Raw genomic sequence first — 20,572 nt, 5'->3', positions numbered from 1 at the left:
CCTCGGCGGGTCCGTCAGCAGCTTCCAGCCATGGTGTTCGAGTCTCTGGTCAGCGACCTCCTGAACAGGTACATCGGGGACTACGTGGAGAACCTGGACAAGTCTCAGCTGAAGATCGGGATCTGGGGAGGTGAGTCCTGCTAGCTCACAGCTAACAGAGAAACACGTTAATATTACTATTCACTGCATGCATTCGCCATGCTATTAATAAGTTAGGCAGATGGTTGTTTGTTTGATCCAGCCTTTAATTCGGCTTTAATTTAAAACACAGATCCCTCGTATTTCTGCTGGAATCTAAACTTTATTGAGCAGATCCTCCGTTAATCCCGGAAACGACAGCGACTCTACCACTATACTTGAACGGATTATTGATCATATTTACTGACAGCAACTCAAATGTACCCCGAATTAAAGTCTGACCAACCTGGACCCGAACCGAACCGGGTTTTCAGGTGTAACTTCCGGTAAGAACCGGGTTTTATGTTATTGGAAAGAAGTCTGGACTGAAAACCTGCGCTTCACTGGGCTTCATGGATTTAACGGAGCAGCCGGGAAACAAAAACTAGTGACCCACCAACTGCATGCACCTGTGCAGGCGGACCGACTGATCCCGGATCAGATCTGGGCGGAGCACGTTCATGTTGCAGTCTGCAACGTGTCATAGTGCAGCTTATCAGCACACGCACACACACACACACACACACACACACACACACACACACACACACACACACACACACACACACACACACACACACACACACACACCATTATGTTAATTTGTTCAGTGTGTTTAATGCTGATAAAAATAACTGATGATTACCCCTCAGCGTGTGTGTGTGTGTGTGTGTGTGTGTGTGTGTGTGTGTGCGTGTGTGTGTGTGTGTGGCGCCATCCTCTGAAGTTTTTGTTTTGGACGGGTTGTTTCCCCCCTGGGATTAATAATGTTCATCCATTCATTCATTCATTCATTATGAAGTCCTGGCTGAGGGTCCAAAGGTCTGGAAATGGGGCTGACCCAGCTGGATGCGGCACTGTGCTGGTTTCTGCCTGACTGGACCCACATCATTACCCTCCACCACTGTGCTTTACAGCTGGTTTGAGGTCATCACACATTTTGCTGTGTTTCATTTCCAAATAAGACCTTTAACCTTTAACCTGCTAAAGAAGGCTTGTACAGTCTGAGCTGGAGCTCTGGGGTTACTGCTCATTTCTCTGAGCTTCGTGCTCTGACCTCTGACCTTTGAATCTGCTGGGACTTCTGGGAAGTTTTCCTCTCTGGAAGATAATGGACTCCAGATGGTCTAGAGATGACCTTTGACCCTCCTCAGGTTCATGGGCTGCAATAGTTACTGTTCTGAGGTCACTGCTGATGTTTTCAAACCCTGGCATTGTAAACGCTGCAGATGAACAGCTCCACCTGCAGCTCCACCTGCAGCTCCACCTGCAGCTCCACCTGCAGCTCTGCTCAGCATGGAGCCCTGAATCTTCTCGGTTTGCTGTTTGGTTCAGTTTTTGTTGAAAAGATCTTGGTAAAATGTTTAGGGGTATAAGTTGGCCCTAAAAAACATTAGTAAATAAAAATAAGTAATAAAAGCAAATAATAGATTAAAAGACTCTTGTCCTCACAGCTGAATTAGTGAACATGACGCTTAAAATCAGGCCAACACGTCTGCACACTGACGCGTCTCTCCAGCCTCACCTGCCGGTCTGCCTGCATTCCTTCACCTGATGAATCACCTGGGAGGCTCCACCAATCTGCATTCAACTGTCAGTACTGATGAAAATCCCCTGAAGAAGAACCAGCAGCTTCTCCTGCGGTCGTGATCAGGTTCATCAATACCTGCATTGCTGAGCTGATGGCGGTTCGTTACGGAGAGGCTGTTGGTCTTCAGTTGCTGTTGGTCTTCAGTTGCTGTTGGTCTTCAGTTGCTGTTGGTCTTCAGTTGCTGTTGGTCTTCAGTTGCTGTTGGTCTTCAGTTGCTGTTGGTCTTCAGTTGCTACTGGTCTTCAGTTGCTGTTGGTCTTCAGTTGCTGTTGGTCTTCAGTTGCTGTTGGTCTTCAGTTGCTGTTGGTCTTCAGTTGCTGTTGGTCTTCAGTTGCTGCTGGTCTTCAGTTGCTGTTGGTCTTCAGTTGCTGCTGGTCTTCAGTTGCTGCTGGTCTTCAGTTGCTGATGGTCTTCAGTTGCTGCTGGTCTTCAGTTGCTGATGCTCGTTGTTGTTTCCACACAAAGTTCTGCTAGCTGACAAACTGTGACCAGAACCTGGTTGATTCTGTTCTCTGTGTTTCTGCAGGAAATGTAGTTCTGGAGAACCTGAGGGTGAAGGAAAACGCTCTGGTAAGTCTTCTGGTCCTGCTTCCTCAAGGCTGCTTTTATTTTGAAAAGCAGCATCTTTGTGTTGCTGCTGCTTGCCTTAAGCAAACTGATGATAGGCCATCATCATCATCATCATCATCATCCCTGCAGCTAGCAGCAGGTCACATGAGCGAGCTGGTGGCGGCTCAGAGCGGCTCAGAACCTCATGGGGCCCTTCAGGCCCAGACCCTAACTGACTTTGTTTATGTTTCAGAGCGAGTTTGATGTTCCCTTCAAAGTAAAAGCTGGACAGATTGGTGAGTATTGAACCTAATTTTTGTTTCTGTTTTAATACTTTTAGATTGAAGGGCAAAGCTAACATCCTGTTTCCTCCACCATGCTGGACTGTTGGCTAAAGAGATATTCTGATGCATTTAGCGACTCCTTAAATGGTTAAACAGCTGGATTCTTTAAATTCATTATTTCTATTAAATAGATCAATTCTGCCTGCAACTTTTGTTCATCTTAGAAACTATTCCACCTTCCTGGTTCCTTCAATTTGTTCATGCAGTGGAACAGCCGTTGAGTCCACAGCTTGATCCGAAGCTGCGAGTTTCTACCACACCAACTCACACCTTCAGGCATTTTCAGGTGGAACAGGGTTACAACATAACATAGAAGGGTTACAAAGGCTCCTTCAGGTTTCTCCAGGCTCCTTCAGGTTTCTCCAGGCTCCTCCAGGCTTCTCCAGGCTCCGTCAGCCCAGAGTTACTGAAATGTTTCATGGCGTGTTGAAGCCGCGTTGCTCGGTTCTCCACTAGGTTCTGATGAGAACGTGGATTCTGCTGTGATCTCAGCTAACTCTCCATCTTGTCTGGTTTAGGCAAGCTGACGTTGAAGATCCCCTGGAAGAACCTGTACGGCGACGCGGTGGTGGCCACGCTGGACGGTCTCTACCTGTTGGTTGTTCCTGGAGCCAGTAAGTCAGAACAGAAACCGTCCTCCAAATGCTTCTGATCCGAGTCCGGTTCTCCCCAAGCCACAAACGCATCAGAATAAAACATGTGTTCAGATGGCTGACAGCATGCTGAACATAATGGTGTGTGTGTGCGTGTTCTAGCTCAGTCTCAGCTGAAAACGTCTCCTTATAACGGTAAGCGGTCGACCTCTATAAGGAAACACACCTGGCTTTGAAATAAAGCCTGAGAGGCTTTTATTTTGAAGCTTCAGATCCTGTTCATCAGGTTGTGTTTTGGGTTTCCAGTTCTGTGGACCTTAGGGCTGCAAGTCCTGTTTTCAGCAGGTTTCTGTTCATAAAACTGAAGAAATCAGTTTTTTATTTTGAGCAGACAGCAAATGATTTTCGAACATCAACTTGATGAATTTAAATGAGCCACAGAAAAGCAACTTTCTGCTCGTCAGGCGGACCGGTCCAGACCCGGTACCGGTGTCTGGTTTAGGGCTGATCACATATTGCAAATATATGATCATCGCAATATTTAGATTGCAAAGGACTGTAGGGAGTGCAGTGATTGCTGGAAAATATATTTGAAGAGTTCTGAAGTCATATTTGTTGTGCTGATCCAACATTTATATAGTAGGAGAATCTGCTGACCTTCCTCTAAACGCTGAAGGTCACACCGAGGAAGAAACCAGCCAGACAGAGATAGACGAAGAAATCAGCCAGATATTACAGCTGATATTGTCATCACAACATTTCTCAACGTTATATAGATTCACCAATATGGTGCCGTCTCATTTCATTTCTAACTCAAACTGCTAATGACCCATAGAAGAGCAGCCTCTCCTCAGACGGACCGGTCTGGACTCGGTACCGGACGCTGGACTCCATTCTGCTGCTGGCTGATCTGGGGGCAGCTGGGTCTGGACTCTGGGTTGAACCGGTTTTCCTCAGAACCAGGAGTACACCAGAGGTCCATCAGCTGGTTCACGTTGCATATAAAGCGCCAATTCACAACAAATATTGTCTGAAGTCGCTTTACAAAGAAATCATTTCATCTCCATCACATATGCATTCCAACTGATCCCAGTTATCAACCTTGACTCCTTGCAACAGTCGGCTGCAGAGAGAACAGATCCAGTGAAACCAGTTGGACTGGAGGAGTTTCTGCCAGAACGTCTGGTTTGCTGCTGTTTAGACCTGCTTGTGTTTTTAGCTGCTAGTGATTCTTCTTCTGGGGTTAATCAGCGTCGTTTCTGCAGGTCCATCCAGCTGCTTTCTCATGTTCAACAAAGCCTTTTGTCTTCCCCAGCGATAAAGTACGATGCAGCGAAGGAGGAGCGCTACCAGCAGGAGGCGAAGCAGAGGGAGCTACAGCGCATCGAGGAGGCGCTGCAGAGCGCCACACGAAGAGGTGAGACCGACCCCAACCTGCTGCTGTCTTTGGCTTTTCTCCTCTTTCTCTTCATTGTTGCTTTCAGCTGCTGCTCAAAAGGCTTAGATTGGCTGAGCCAGGAAGGCTGCGATTGGCTGAGCCAGGAAGGCTGCGATTGGCTGAGCCAGGAAGGCTGCGATTGGCTGAGCCAGGAAGGCTGCGATTGGCTGAGCCAGCAAGGCTGCGATTGGCTCAGCCAGGAAGGCTGCGATTGGCTGAGCCAGCAAGGCTGCGATTGGCTGAGCCAGGAAGGCTGCGATTGGCTCAGCCAGGAAGGCTGCAATTGGCTGAGCCAGCAAGGCTGCGATTGGCTCAGCCAGGAAGGCTGCGATTGGCTCAGCCAGGAAGGCTGCGATTGGCTCAGCCAGGAAGGCTGCGATTGGCTCAGCCAGGAAGGCTGCGATTGGCTCAGCCAGGAAGGCTGCGATTGGCTCAGCCAGGAAGGCTGCGATTGGCTCAGCCAGGAAGGCTGCGATTGGCTGAGCCAGGAAGGCTGCGATTGGCTGAGCCAGCAAGGTTGCGATTGGCTGAGCCAGGAAGGCTGCGATTGGCTCAGCCAGGAAGGCTGCGATTGGCTCAGCCAGGAAGGCTGCGATTGGCTCCCACAATAACAGAAGAACCGAACAAGAACAGGTCATTATGACTAGCAGGTCCTGCCCAGTGGTCGCCCACAGCGAGTCTGAGGCTCCGGATGGGAAGCTTTGACACTTAAATCAATTCGGTACCAATTTCTGGTACTTGGGAATCGGTGTCGGTACTCAACGGTACCAGCTTTCAGTACTTTAGTGCATGTTGCTTTTTAATAATAAGCGCTATTTTTGTTAGCATATTTATTTTTCAATATATAAAATTTAATAAATATATCAAGATATTGCAAGGCAACAGCTACACTGTTGCCTTGCAGCAAGAAGGTTCTGGGTTCTGGGTTGCATGTTCTTCCTGTGCGTGGTGGGTTCTGTCCGGGTTCTCCGGCCAAAAACATGACTGTCAGGTTAACTGGTCTGTATAAACTCTCCCTGGTGTGTGAGTGAGTGTGTGTGTGCATGGTTGTTTGTCCTGTCTATCTCTGGGAAGACAATGGATGGATCAAGACAACGTCTTTATATTGTAACATCACGGCTGTTTGACAAATTTATACAAAGTAATAAACGGAGTGTTTTGTCTTATTGCACAAATTAAAATCCATCTCCATGTATTCCTAGTTTCCATTTCTCCTCACTTGCATCGTAAATGTTGCAGTTTGTCGCCATCACCAAATCTATTAAACATTTGTTGGTCTGTGTTGCTTGGCTACAGATGAAGAGTCTGCGAGCTAACGGAGGCTAACGCAGGAGTTGTAGGTCTGAGGCTGTCGAAAATCTTCATCCTTAAGAAAAATCTTGTGCTTAACCAGTTTCTTTCTCAAACCAGATGTGTTTCCACTGCTGGCCTTGTGCTTTATGTTGCAAATATTGCAACAAGCATAATTTGCATCACATTTTGAAAAGTGGAGCCATACCTTTTAGCATTTTCTACCACCTATGCTTACTTTGTTTACTGAACTAGCGGCTGCTGACGTCATTACGTCCTTGCGCTGCTATGCTGCTTTCAGGACAAGCATGGAAAATCCCCCACTCTTCCTCGATACGGTCACAATGATGCGCTCGGATACTGAAACATGGTACCGTTTGATTTTATGTGAATAGGTACTTGGTAGTATCGGCAGAATTCAATCGCTACCAATAAAAGTGCAGAATTCAGTACCCATCCTTGCTGCATGAGTCTGCAGGTTTACTCACTAACTCTCTCTCTGTCCTGTTCATGCTGCATTTGCTGTCAGCGTCTCAGACCGGAGATCTGCTGTTCGGTCTGGAGAGCGTTGTTTACAAGGAGCAGCTCAATGGTAACACACCCTGAGACATACAGACACACTGAGACACAAAGAGACACACAGGAGACAGCTGTCTCCAGGGTTTGGACCAGGGACCAGTCAGTGGTTTGGGCTTTATTGGGTCCATGGCAGCATCACTGCCAGAGCTCCAGAGGCTGGTTTCTGAAGCCCAAAGTCACATTGGTGTCTCTGCTCATTCAGTCCATCAGGTCCAAAGCTTCTGGTTCTTCTGCTTCCTGCTGTCTCTCTGTTTCCAGCTTTTCTCTCTCTAATGGCTGTTCTGTCTTTAACGCTGCCAAAGTCCCAAAAGGACGTAAAAAAACCAAAAAGCACAAAAACGTTTTAAAGAAACTGAAGCGACACGAACACAAAGCAGGTGAGTTCATGTTTCTCCTTAAAGAGACGAAGATCTTTTGAGAAGAGACGTCGGATCTGGTGATATCCAGAGGGAGCCGACCCGGTTCCTGACCGTCTCTGCTTGTTTCAGATAAACCTCAGGAGGACAAGAAGGACACGTTCATGGAGAAACTCGCCACTCAGGTGATCAAGAACCTGCAGGTGAAGATCAGCAGCATCCACCTGCGCTACGAGGATGACGTGAGTTCTGGTCCGGCCCTGTCCAATCCCACTTCTGGTTCTGTCTCCTGAAGCTCTGCTTGACTCTCAGCTTCATTAATGTTTTTCAGCTGTCAGATCCACAGCGCCCCCTATCGATGGGAGTAACACTGTCAGAGCTCAGCCTGCAGGTACACACACACACACACACACACACACCCTCAGCCTGACGTCCCGCTGCCTCTGCTGACGGCTCATGTTCTTCTACCTTCAGACGACTGATGAGAACTGGAAGCTGTGCATTCTGAATGAAGCTGCAAAGATCATCTATAAGGTGAGATGCTCCACTTGGTCTCTGCTGACCTTTATGATTGTTGATGCTAACACAGCTGGAGGGAAAAAAAGAGACCGTTGATCTGCTATTGAAGTGACTGGAGAGCTGGGTCTGACTTGAACTGATTCCAGTTCTGGTTCCAGTCGGACCAGAACTGGAACCAGTTCCAGAACAGTTCTGGACTATTCTGGAACAGTCCAGAATAGTTCAGAACTGTTCTGGATTGGTTCCGGTCTAAAGAATAAGAGTTATTGCCGTAACTGTGGTTCTATGAATCTCGGATGACTGCCAGAGGCGGTGCTTCAATCACTGAATGATCATGCGCATGAGCAGGTCGAGAGTTAATCACAATAAAGTCACCTGTTGGTGACTCACGTGACTCTATATAGTCACATGACACCCCGCGCTCAATCCCTCAACTTTCTCACGAAAAGCAAGGATTCCAAGGGATCAAGCACTCTGGGGGACATCCGGGATTCATAGAACCGCAGTTACAGCAGTAACTCTCGTTCTATGTCATCCCTACTGACCGCCGGAGGGGTTTGTTAAAGAACTGGATGACTCATGTAAACAAGATCACAAGGAATCTGCAACATCCATGGAACAACCACTACACCACCTCCCTCAATGTGATGAAGGGAATGAGGCGTAGCCACATTCACCCTGTAAATCCAAGCAAAGGTACTAGGTGATTTCCAGGATCCCGCATGGCGTCTAATGTTCAACGGCACCCCAAGTGACAGCGAAAGTCTGAACGGGTGGACCCTGACCTCGAAATACTTCCCTTGGAAAGCACAATAAAGAAACCTCCAATAGGGCAAAGCTTTCATGAAAATAAACGTCTCCCAAAACGACAAGAAGTGCCTGGAGAGTTTTAGTACAAGGCTCAGTAAGTGGCGACTGCGCCAACCACACCTGGTGGCGAGTGTGAATCAGTGTAGAGAGTGTGTATCCCAGCTCCCTTGTCATAAGAGCAAAAGCCTGCAGAGATGCATCAACCAGGCTTTGGGTGGAATGGTCCAGTGGAACAGATTCCAAAGAGGAGGACAGGGCCAGCATTAAATGGGAGAGAGTTTCCAATCCGACCCATAGGGGCGCCAGAGTTTAGGCCTGGCAGAGAAGGTCATCAGAAATGGGCTCTTTGCACCTCAGCTTCCGCGTTCGGGGAAAAGCGGCTCAATCGTTTCCGATCTATTGAAAAAGGCTCTTTCCACTGGGTGTTAGCAGGGCTTGTTCAAGGTAACAATTAATGATGAACATCGATCTGAAGCCCCGACAATAAGCTGGAGAAAGGTTTTAAGATGTTCGCCTCGTTATACAGATACGAAGGTGAGTTTTACTTTCTTTAAACTTTGTGGCTAACATTAGCTTTAGCTTATGCTAGACATTTTTCTTATAAAAATGTGCTATTTAAGTGTCTAAACATTTTTCATCCATTCTAACGGACAATGTTTTTACCTTGTGTTCAAGTATATTACGTGGTTTATTGTCGTTAGTGTCAGAGACCAAGTAACGGGGATTTTACGGTTCAGGCTTTTTGCTTCTGAAGCCTGAGGAACAACAAGCCCATAGCTTAACAGTAGAGCAGCTCTGGTGTCGGAGTTCTAGTTCAGCTGACTGTTCAGGTTCAGTTGTTGCTTTTAGAAAAATATGGCCGTGTTCCTTAAGGTCTCCGTGTTATTTCGCTTTATTAGTTTAGCATGTTTCTAGTGAAGCAGGACGGTGTTTCCAGCAGTCTGTACAGGCGGGTCAGTAGCTCGGCTGTCTGGTTCTGGTCTGCTCTCTGGTTCCCATAAACTCTTTCAGGCTGAATACAGAAGTGATTCCATGGAAATAACACAGGAGGCTCCTTTACCTTCTGCTTTAGGCTGAACAAGTTGATCCGGAGTGAAGTGAAGGCTGTAAACTTTGCTGTGCGGCGTTAGCTTTAACTGGTAGCGACGGATATTTACAAGCCACCGTCTTCTTAATTCAGGATCGTTTGGAAATCCATGAAAACTTAAAATCCCATTATATTAGGAAGTCAGCAAAGTGCATAGTATTGTTTTATTTGCGTCTGAAATACGACTTTGTCTTTTCTAGCTGTCATGGTAACTCAAAGCGGAAAAAAGAGAGCCGCATTTGCGCATGCGGTTGTGACGTCAGCGCAGCAGGTGCAAAGAGCCCATACGAGACTGAGGGCATGGGCAATGGGCATTGGGCCGCAAAGCCTCACCAGGCGGGATAATAAGAGAGGCAATACTCGGTTCCACAGCTGGCATCTGCCCCCAGCCAACACTGGGTGCCTCCTGCATGGCCCTGCCATCCGTTGTCAGACATGATAACACCTTGGTGTCTGACCAACAGGCATGCAGTTCCATATATAATCCTCCGAGGGAAGAACCACAAAAGCAGCCACAGATGTACTGCACCTACAGAAGGTGCTAGAAGCCGCAGACTAGGCCTGAGGAACACCAGTCTGTAAACGGGCAAGAGCCGTTTGAATTGTGGCTGTCACAGACCCCCCCCCCCCCTCCTCCTGGGTTGCAATGGAGTCAGACCCAGAGGCCCTGGCAAATTAAAGCGAACAGTACACTACTATAAAAAAGAAGAACAAAACATACCAGTCATCGCAGAAAGAACTGAGGATCTGGTAAAAAGGTGAAAAGTAGCTGGTGCAGTTCCTGGAGGGCGAGGCTTAACCGCAGCTCTGACCAAACACAAAGCTACTAGCAACAAGCAGAAGAGAAGAGAAGAGTGGTAAACACAGAAGTAACCAGCCTCACACAGCCACACTGCACTCAGCACACCTGCGCACAAGAAGAATAACAGGGATTGAGCGCCGGGTCTCATGTGACTATAGAGTCACCTGGCAGGTCACAGGCGACTTTGTTGTGATTTACACTCGACCTGCTCGTGCTCAAGAAGGATCATTCAGTGCTTGAAGCAGTCAGTAGGGATGACATAGAACTGGGATTTCTTTGTTTCAATATGAAACTTCTCATCGAAGAGGTCAGAGGTCACAAGAGGAGTTCTAGGTTCAATCATAGGATTCCTCTTATTTAATAACTATATACTCCCACTGCTTCAGCTTATAACAGGAAGTAAGATCAGTTACCATGACGACGCAGATGATATACAGTTCTACATTATGATGTTACTAGGTGACCTTTGACCCCATCCAATCACTGAACAGATGCTGAGAACAGAGAAATGTGTGTGGATGTGCAAAAACTTTCTGAAGTTATTATCTTTGGACCTAAAGAGGTATGATCTAGAGTTATAGATCTAGAGTCAGCTTCAGTTCTTCCAGCTGTAAACCAGAGATCAGGCTGACCTCTGACCTCTGTCCTGACCCTCCAGAGCCACATAAAGCCTTGGGTTCCACAGTGGACCTTCTAGCAGCTGCAGAACATTTCCAGGACCAGAGACTAAAGTCTCAGATCAGAGAAACTCATCATGTTTTCATTAAAGTTCTGCTGGATCAACCTTCAGATCTCTCAGGTTCTGGTTCTGGTTCTGCTCTGCATCCAAACATGGAAAAGCAGCATTCAGCTTTTATGAACACAAATCTGGACAAACTTCTAGAAAACTGCACAACAGCCGAAACACTGAGTTGCTTTAAATCCAGACTAAAACCAGCTGTTAGAGCTGCTTTGATTTGTAGTAAATGGAACATTGAGCAACACATTTGACAATGATTTTGATGATGTCATATCCTGTGCAGTTGAAGACTTCAGATTTTGTCATTTTCATTGTTTCCTCCCAGCCTAGTTTATTCTCTCAGTTTGTTCAGCATGTGAGTTTTGGATTTGTTCTGCAGTTATCATATCTCCCTGACAGAGTTCATTCCTTTTATGATTTGTTCAGCCTTTTCTGTTGTCCTTTTTACATCCTGTGTTTAGTTCTTTACTTCACTTTTATTTTTCTTGATCCCCTGTCCTATTCCTTGTGCCATTCTCTCTCTCCCTCCTCAGTCGACCGTTGTGGTCTGATCTCTGAGCTGCAGCCCGTTACTAATAAGCCTCCAGTTCTCAACTCACCAGCATTGCAGCTGCTCATCGTCAGTCAGCCGCTGCCTGGTTGTACTGTTGCGTTCCTCATGTTCCTGTTTCCTGTGCTTTGTAACTCGTACTCCCGTCTCATTAAACCGTCATCACATTGCGCCTGAGTTTTTTCTTGGATCAGTCATGATTGATGATGGCATTTGACAAAATGCAAAATTTAGTGTTGTTACATCCAAAAGGGCACAACATATTTAAGGACACGGATGCAAGAGTAAAGGTTCAAATATTCTTTTATTTTAAAAGATTTAACTAATTTTAAAATCTTGGAATTTTCTTTTGGTTCAGCTGCTTTGATTTTCTGTGAAGAAAAAAAAAGAGTAAAATACCCTCAGAAAGAACCTACTGCAAAAGAAAGAAACAAAAATAGGACAAGCGGTCAACAAAAAAAAAGCAAACAATGGCTAATAAAAACTAGCGCATGGCGTCAGCCCACCATGGCTCTTCAGCCACTGGTTTCGCTGGCGCAGCGGCAGAACGCATCCCCGGTGGCGGTGGCGCGAGCGGAAGGGCGGGTCTACACGCACTTACACACTCGTCAAAATTCAGCCTATTTAAAGGGTGACCAACAACGACACAGCTTAATCAAATCAATTACCAAAATAAGAAATGATCCAAACTCCAAAATATATCAAAAAACTCAGGAAAAATAGACAAAAATAATTATAAAGTGCCCAAAGCACATAACAGTTGTTGTTTCATAATTGGTTATTATGTATTTTTTGGTGTAAAGCTGCCTTGCTGCTGAAACCCTGTGTACTAATAAATACCTGCTGCCCCGCTGTCTCTGTCCCCAGCTGGGCCGTCTGGACAGTCTCTGCGCCTACTGGAACGTCAACAGTCCCATGTACTACCGGAGCTCTTGGCAGGACATTGTGGTCAGTCCAGCCCTGCATGTCTGTGTTGATCTGATGAAGCTCATTTCTGTTTATTTTTGGACTCGGAGCCTCCTGTCCCCCGGTTGATCCTGCTCTCCTTTGCAGGACCAGTTGAGGTCAGAGATCAGCAGCAAAGACCAGCAGCTGCCTCACTATCAGTACAGTGAGTTCAGGTCTTTGATTAATAAATGTTGACTCTTTGTGATGTAAGCTGGTGGCCTTATGACCTTTGAACCCTAAACTAAGGGTATGTGGTGGTAGCAGTATGTTTCAAGTGCCTCCCTGGTTGAATCTATTAACCTGCAGCTTTAGCTGCTCTGCAGTCCAGATTGTCCAGGAAATGGCAAAGAGCTCAGAGTTTCACAGAGTTTCCATCTAAAAGTGTTGATGAACACCCTGATTGGAAATCTTTCCCTCCATCTCCATGGAAACACTAAGAGTGTTTCCCACCCCCATGGGCTGCAGAAACGAATGGAAGTTTTAAGGAAATAAATAAATCTTATCTAAGGTGAAACACTGAGTAAATCAAGATTCAAAATGCATTCTGATTATTATTAAGAAATTAAGTAAAGAATATAGCTATGACTCTCCTGGCTAGTCCAGGGAAGTGAAGAAAAGGTAAAAGTATGTTGCTTTTAATATCCACCAGCCCTCTTACAATGATGGGAGAATCCCACCAGTTTCACTTTACTTCACAACTCTGGTATTTGCACCTGCAGACTGTGACCCTGGGTGGTTCAAACCCAGGTCAAAAATACCCTTTATTATGTGTTTCAGCGAGCTGCCTCCAACATGAAGGGTGCTTTATAGCTAAAATTGATTGCTTGATCGATTGAAATGAAACAAAGTTTGACATAACAGAAACAACAAAGATAGCCACGAAAACGTGTGTGTGTGTATAAGTCTTCTTAGTTTCAGCTGATTTTAATTCAGTTTTAGAATTTATTTACTACGTACCCAGAAAACAGACTAGAATAAGATTTTTGCTTTTCAGGCAATCAGAACTCCAGATTGACTCAGTTCATTTAAAATCCATTTAAGCAAGAAAGTCACAATGGATCATTAGGGATCATATTGGATCATAGTGGGTCACAGTGGATCGTAGTCTTTCTGCTTTATAATGATGAATGAAAGTGTGACCATCATTTCATATGGGGTTGATGAAAAACTGAACGTCCTGTCAGGGTTAGGGTGATCTGTCAAGTCCTTGACAGTCGGAGCTGCTGGTCACTCTTCTTCTCTGTCTAGTCTTCAAGCCGATCTTCGCTTCGGCTAAAATGTGCATCAACCCGAATGCAGAGGCAGAGCTAAAGTCTCCGAAGATGAAGCTGCAGCTGGAGGTCCAGAACATTGGCATCGAGATGACCAAACCTCAGGTGAGGCAAGACACAGCCTGCTGGATGAATCAGGTGGGCACAGGTGAGACTACCTTTACCTGTCTGTCCTCCACAGTACCTGAGCATGGTGGAGCTACTGGAGTCCATTGATCTAATGGCAAAGAGCGCCCCTTACAGGAAGTTCAGGCCAGATGTTCCTGTCAGTAAGAACGCCAAAGTCTGGTGGGTTTGCTGTCCTGCTCCATAAGCTCAGACCCAGATAAAACCAGGACCAGACCGTTTACATTGTGGTCTCCTGCTACCTTCAGGTGGAGATACACTTTCAACAGCATCATGGAGGTCCACATCCGACGCCTCAGCCACATGTGGTCCTGGTCCAAGATTCAGCAGCACCGGGAGAGCCTGAAGGTCTACAAGGCTGCCTACAAGAGCAAGCTGCTGAGCCAGAACAAGCCAGGGCCAGACACTGAGAAGCAGATCCAGGTGAGGAAACAGTAAGGGTTGGGTTAAATGTTGTGTGAGAAAACTTCCCCCCCCTCCATCCCATCTGAACCGGTGGAGTTGAGTTCAGCTGGTTGGGTTTCCTGAAGCAGAAATGGAAACTTGAGGTGGGACCTTCAGGAAGCCCATCCCAGCGTCTCATACTCACATGAAATGATCTTTTGCCATTTCAGACTTTTATTGGATAAATCAAGATGTTTTTCTCAAGATGTTGGTCAACGTGTCCTGAAATGTTCTGTATAAATGTTTTTAGGGTTATTTCTTGTACTTTCAGCCTTTAGCCTGTTTTATTTTTTCTAAATCTTTTTTTAACTGGTATTTGTAATGTATTAAAATTGTTGGATGTTCTTCTGTTTGCTGATGATACTGATGTTTTATCATCTTTTCAACAGAACTGACTTAAAATGTGGTATTTAAAAAAATAGTTTTTTATCTGTTAAATATTTTGTTCATAAATACAAACTTATTTAAAAATCTTTAAATTGAAAATGTTTGCAAACACAACATTTATTAGGATGATTACTGAATATAAATTGAGCTGAAGATCATATATACCTTAAAACAAAATAACCAGTTATTTTTGACAATTGTATCAAATATAGCTGCATATATTATATGTTAATAGAAATTTAGTGTTTCTGACACAAAAATGGTAAAAGTAACAAATTTTTCTGAATTTGTGTAGTTGCATGTTAGAGGTTAAAAATTAAATGTTTACAAATGACACTAAATAAATTTGAAACTAGAATAAATTAAATGCTTAGAACTATTTGGAAAAAGCTGTTTTAGTTCCGGAGTTAATATTTAGTTCTTATCTGCAGATTTTCAGCAGACTGTTGTAATTAATCTGTTCCATTAATTAAGTTTTATTTGTAAAGGGTCAAGTCACAACAAAAGTCATATTGAGGCTCTTTACAAAAATTCCTTTCAATTCACTCCAGCATCCATTCCAATTGATCCTAGTTATGAAACAGATTATTGTTTTTAAAGTCATTTAAAAAGGTTCTAAGAAAGTTATTGACTTGGAGCCCCAGCAGGGGGCGACAGTCTCCTGCGTTGATTCATTGACTTTACAGCAATATTCAAAAGAAATTTAGCCATTAAAAATGAAATGATTCCAAAGGACACAGGTTATGACTGAAATTAGAGGAAAATTAAATGATTAATAATTAGATCTGCTGAATCTTATAATAGATAAAAAGAAGCTGAAATAACAATAAGTAAAAATAGTAATAAAAGACACTGACTGAAGCTGGTCTCTGCTGTGCTTCAGGATCTGGAGAAAACCCTGGACGTGTTCAACATCACTCTGGCCCGTCAGCAAGCCCAGATGGAGGTGATCTTGTAGAAATGAAGGTGATGATGTGTGTTCTCACAGGCCCGGCTTGACTTCAGGGTTCTGCTCCTGCAGGTGATCCGGTCGGGCCAGAAGTTGGCTGGGAAGAAAGCCGGAGGCCAGAAAGGAGGAGGAGGCTTTTTCAGTGGCTGGTTTGGGAGGAAGGCTAAGAAAGAGGAGCAGGAGGAGGGCAAGGAGCCTGAGAGTAAGAGCTGATCTGGACCTACTGGAGAGACCCAAGATTTGGTTATGAACCGGCAAGTTCTGTTTCAGCTTCGGGTCTGGACCAGCTGATGACGGCTGAGGAGAAGGAAAAACTCTACACAGCTATTGGCTACAGCGGCAGCTCGCACAACCTGGCTTTACCCAAACAGGTAGACTCTCTACCAGGTAGAGACTCTGACAGGTAGAGACTCTGACAGGTAGAGACTCTGACAGGTAGAGACTCTGACAGGTAGAGACTCTGACAGGTAGAGACTCTGACAGGTAGAGACTCTCTAGAGCAGGGGTGTCAAACTCAAATCCACAGTGGGCCAAAATTTTAAATTGAACAAAGCCGCAGGCCAAGGTTGAACAAATGAATCTTTTAATATGGACCCAAACAAGTTTTGATTGAACAATAAATATTGAACAAGCAAGGCTTATATAACTTAAAAGTGCAGGCGTGCAAAATTGAGTTGCTAAAAATAATAATAAAACATATAAATGGCATATTAAATAAAGTTTAAATAAAAATTGAAAGCCTCCTTTCTGAGGTAAATGTCAAAATTTGCTTCGTACACAAACTAATAAATTAGAAAATAAAATAACATAACAACTATGAATAAATCATTAAATAAACTATGAATAAACATTCAGGCCTTGGAGTAACAAGAAAAGGTGCATAGAAAACTTATTTATTGCTCATTTTGCGACACACTGATCTACTCTGATGCAGCCAAGCCAGATATCTGGCATCTTTTCTTGGATGCCAGTTCATCAATGTCGGGGCTCAGAGTTTGAGCTGAGGAAACCTTCATTATCGAACAAAGGTGTTCGTCAGTCAGACGTCTCCTGTGAGACGTTTTCATCATCTTCACTGAGGAGAAAAGTTGCTCACATACATATGTAAACAGATATTCTGTCTCCCACCTGTCCAGAAAAGTTCTGTTTTCTGTCTTTCTTTTTGCCATTTTTTGGTAGGGTAACACAGTGACGGCTGTAGTTTGAGGTCGCAGTGAGGTTTGGGGGAGAGGCCCGGGGCTGCGGGGTGCGCCGGGGCTTTCACCCAAGGAGTGCACAAGAAGACGGATCACCATCCATGTCCGCTACCATAAGTGCTACTGACACAGAGGAGGAGGCGTGTCTGCCTCTGTCCTGATTGACGCGCCAAAATACAGCAGAGCATTATGGGATTTGTAGTATAAGCAGTGAATGCGGCATCACAGCGTTGCCACCGTATAATACCGGCGGGCCGGCTCTAATATTAATTTGAAATTGCCTCGCGGGCCAAATATAATTACACTGCGGGCCAAATTTGGCCCGTGGGCCAGAGTTTGACACCTATGCTCTAGAGAGTTTGTTTGAAAAATGTTGATGTCCATTACAGGACAGGCAGAGGAATTCTGTATCAGCATTGAAAGAGAAAGCTTTTTCTTTTATGATAGATTGAAAATGGCCGTCGGATTGAGGTTAATGAAGCTGCTTCTTGGTGGATAACGAGACTTCTGGGACAATGTCCTATGGACAGATGAGAACAAACTAGAAATCTTGAGGAATCCAGATAGCAGGTCAACAGTGACTCCTCATGGTCTGATGCATGGTGGTGGAGGAGTGATGGCTGTCTCTGAGCAGACAGGGACCTCCTCTTTGGACCAAAGTTTTCTAGAGTCCGGTGTGAGTTCATCTGACCAGCAGCTGAAGCTCGGTCCAAGCTGCATACTGAACAGAACCAGGATCCAAACACAGCAGCAGATCTAGAACAGAATGGCTGAACGAGAATAGGATCATGGTATTACAATAGCCTAGTCAAAGCCCAGACCTCATCCTCAGGGATCAGAACCTTAATGAAGTGAAACGCTGTCCTAAGGTGACCCAGTAACCCGGCCTTCTGTGTTTCAGTACGTCGGTGCCATTATCACCTTCCAGCTGCTCAGAACGTCAGTGACCATCAGAGAGCAGTGCGACGTCCCGGAGATCCTCAACATCCAGATGGTCAACCTGAGCACCAGGATATCCCAGAGACCCGGAGCGCAGGCGTTCAGGTGGGAGTGTTTCCTGTGGAACCCTCTGGCCCGCCTCAGCCAGACTCACACCAGCTGCTTCCTCTTGCAGAGTGGAGGCGGCGCTGGAGCACTGGTACGTCACAGGGCTGCAGCAGCGGGGCGCCGTCCCCTCGCTCATCGCCTCCGTGGGAGATTCTTCATCATCGCTGCTCACCGTGGTGTTTGAGTTGAACCCTGAGGAGAGTTCTGGAGACCAGCTGCTGAAGATCCACTCCCAGCCAGTGGAGATCATCTACGACGCGGTCAGCTGGCCTCTGACTATTATCATTCACTCAATCAGATTCTATCTGTACAGCACATTTCAGCAGCAAGGCATTTCAAAGAGCTTTACATCATAACAAACACAAAAACACAAAGTCATGCAACGTAGAATCAACTATTAAAATGTTACATTAGGTCAAATGTCATCATTAAATTCATTGATTACGTTTCAAATAAAACTCTAACCAGCTGGTTTTTAGTCCAGATTTAAAGGAAGTCAGTGTTTCAGCTGTTTTACAGTTTCTTGTAAGTTTGTTCCAGATTTGTGGTGCATAGATGCTGAAAGCTGTTTCTCCTCATTTGGTTCTGGTTCTGGATGCAGAGCAGAACCAGAACCAGAACCTGAGGGGTCAAGAAGGTTGATCCAGCAGCAGCAGATCTTTAATGTGTTGTGGTTCTGATCCGTTCAGTGATTTATAAACTAACAGGATTTAAAGTTTATCCTCTGAGCTACAGGGAGCCAGTGGAGGTTCTGGAGAACTGGGTTTATGTCTCTATCCTCCTGGTTCTGGTCAGAACTCCAGCAGCAGCATTCTGGATCAGCTGCAGCTGGAGGATTGATTTGTTGGACAGCTCTACTCTAGCTCAGTAACTCTAGATCTAAAGCTCTAGATCTGTAACTCTAGATTGTTCTAGATAATATCTTCAGTTTCTGTTCAGCTGGAGAAAGTTTTGTCTCATCCACAGATTGATCTGTTCTCAGCATTTATTCAGTGACTGGATGGGATCAAAGGTCACCTGGTGACATCATAACGTAGAGCTGTGTCATCAGTGTAGTTATGGTAACTGATATTATTTCCTGTTATAACCTGAGCCAGTGGGAGCTTATAGATATTGAATCAGAGGATCCTAGGGTTGAACCTTGGGGAACCCCACATGCGACCTTTGACCTCTGATGAGAAGTTTCCAGTTGAAACAGAGAAATCCCAGTTCTTCATGTCAGATTCAAACCAGTTGAGTTCTGGACCGGAGAGTCCGACCCGACTCTCCGGTCGGTTCAGTAAAATGATCGACACTGAGGTCCAACAGAACCAGAACCAGCTCTGTGGTTCTCCCACTGTCTGTGTTTATATGGATGTCATTGAACCCTTTGACTAGCGCAGTCTCCGTGCTGTGGTAACCATGGAAACCAGACTGGAAGGAGTCAAAGCGGCTGGTTTAGTTAGGAAGCTGTTTAACTGTTGAAGCTTTTTCAGTAACTGCTGATGAGTCAGAGGTCAGAGGTCAGCCTGTAATTCTGCAGTAGTGATTTTATCAGAGGTTTGATAACTGCTGGTTTCAAAGCCTGATTAGAGCCAAGAGTTACTATTTGAATTAATCCTCAGATTTTCTGAATTTTCTCTGAAAAGAATCTGGAAAACTTGTTGCAGGCATCAGATTGAAGTTCAGGAGTTTCAGTCACTGGAGGGTTTGTGATTCTGTGGACTGTTGCAGATAAAGCTGGAGCTTTGTTCATGTTTTTATGACATCTGCCAAGAAAGCTTCCCTTGCATGTTTTAGTGTTGAGTGATAGTTACCTAGTCTTTCTTTATAGATGTCATAATAAATGTGAAGTTGAATTTTTACGCCATTTTTGTTCGGCGCTACGGCAGAGTTGTGTGATTAACAAGGTTGATGCTACTCTGAGACTCTAGGGGGTGCTGCTGAGACAAATATTTAGATCTGAACAGCATATTGGTCTCACTTTTGATGGCGCCCATCAGGAAACAAGACTGTCTACATTGAGTCACACTTCAGTGGCAAATAGTTTTTAATCTGTGAAGATCACATGAAAAATGCATACTAAGGTCTAAATACATTTAACATCTTCTGATCAGAGCTGTTAAATTTATGACACCTCAGGATTTCCCCGTCTTCGCCAGGTTCACTGTTGGTTTTTGGGTTCTGATACTAGACGTTCACATAATCAGAACTTCCATCGTTTTGTCAGCTTCTTATTCCTGAGTTGGAAAACTAGAGCAGAGGAAGATCATCAGTAGGTCAGAAGAGTGTTTTCACTTTTATGGGGCCAGCTGGGCATCAGCTCCGTGGTTCTGCCACCTCAGCCATCAGTTGTCTGGAGAAACAGTCCAACACCAGCCCTCTGAGGTCTGTTTCCCGGCTTTCAGGTCCATTCAGAACCAGACGACGGTTAAAGCGTCAGGGCGCTGGGCGCGGCTGTAGTCCGGTTGTCCTGGGTTCGATTCCTGGTCTGGGCTCTAGTGGTCAATTAACACCACTAAAACATCTCAGTAAAAATTTGTAAAAAATGGATTCGAACAGGGAGATCCAGTTTCTCTTCAGTGGCGTCAGAACCTCAAAAGATTCATTTCAGCCAATCAAAGGCAGACTTGGGCCAGTTACAAAGGAACCTTTCTGTGTGACAAGGGAACAAACTGCCTCACTTTCATTGAATATAATTATAGCAGTTCAGATCCGTTTAGCAGAACACTTCAGGGTCTTTCAATTGCTGCTGCTTTGAAGGAACCTGAAGGAGAGCGGATTCCTAGGGTGAAAGGTCA

The 20,572-nt window shown here is 45.2% G+C and overlaps 1 protein-coding gene across 9 annotated transcripts in view; it reads left to right on the top strand.

The window, feature by feature from the left end:
• Positions 1-5: 5 nt before the first annotated feature.
• Positions 6-20,572, top strand: part of vps13c (vacuolar protein sorting 13 homolog C) — a 64,304-nt gene continuing 43,737 nt past the window's right edge. For 7 of the 9 annotated variants that reach the window (XR_002752623.1, XM_023332089.1, XM_023332090.1 and 4 more), the window contains exons 1-20: positions 6-130; positions 2,295-2,338; positions 2,571-2,613; positions 3,180-3,275; positions 4,570-4,671; positions 6,512-6,574; positions 6,864-6,938; positions 7,050-7,159; positions 7,249-7,308; positions 7,392-7,451; positions 12,292-12,372; positions 12,478-12,535; positions 13,621-13,748; positions 13,825-13,931; positions 14,018-14,192; positions 15,484-15,546; positions 15,622-15,751; positions 15,820-15,920; positions 17,647-17,789; positions 17,860-18,052. Coding sequence is in view for 8 of the 9 variants with exons in the window: in XM_023332089.1 (XP_023187857.1) it covers positions 31-130; positions 2,295-2,338; positions 2,571-2,613; positions 3,180-3,275; positions 4,570-4,671; positions 6,512-6,574; positions 6,864-6,938; positions 7,050-7,159; positions 7,249-7,308; positions 7,392-7,451; positions 12,292-12,372; positions 12,478-12,535; positions 13,621-13,748; positions 13,825-13,931; positions 14,018-14,192; positions 15,484-15,546; positions 15,622-15,751; positions 15,820-15,920; positions 17,647-17,789; positions 17,860-18,052 (1,932 nt within the window). In the remaining variant the exon portion in view is untranslated. The remainder of the gene's footprint in view (positions 131-2,294; positions 2,339-2,570; positions 2,614-3,179; positions 3,276-4,569; positions 4,672-6,511; positions 6,575-6,863; positions 6,939-7,049; positions 7,160-7,248; positions 7,309-7,391; positions 7,452-12,291; positions 12,373-12,477; positions 12,536-13,620; positions 13,749-13,824; positions 13,932-14,017; positions 14,193-15,483; positions 15,547-15,621; positions 15,752-15,819; positions 15,921-17,646; positions 17,790-17,859; positions 18,053-20,572) is intronic. The other 2 variants (XM_023332094.1, XM_023332091.1) reach the window with 1 other exon arrangement.

The sequence above is a fragment of the Xiphophorus maculatus genome, chromosome 4, assembly GCF_002775205.1.
Source record: "Xiphophorus maculatus strain JP 163 A chromosome 4, X_maculatus-5.0-male, whole genome shotgun sequence".
NCBI classification, from domain to species: domain Eukaryota; kingdom Metazoa; phylum Chordata; class Actinopteri; order Cyprinodontiformes; family Poeciliidae; genus Xiphophorus; species Xiphophorus maculatus.
Note: the sequence above shows the minus strand (reverse complement) of the source record. Positions and strands in the feature narration are given on the sequence as shown.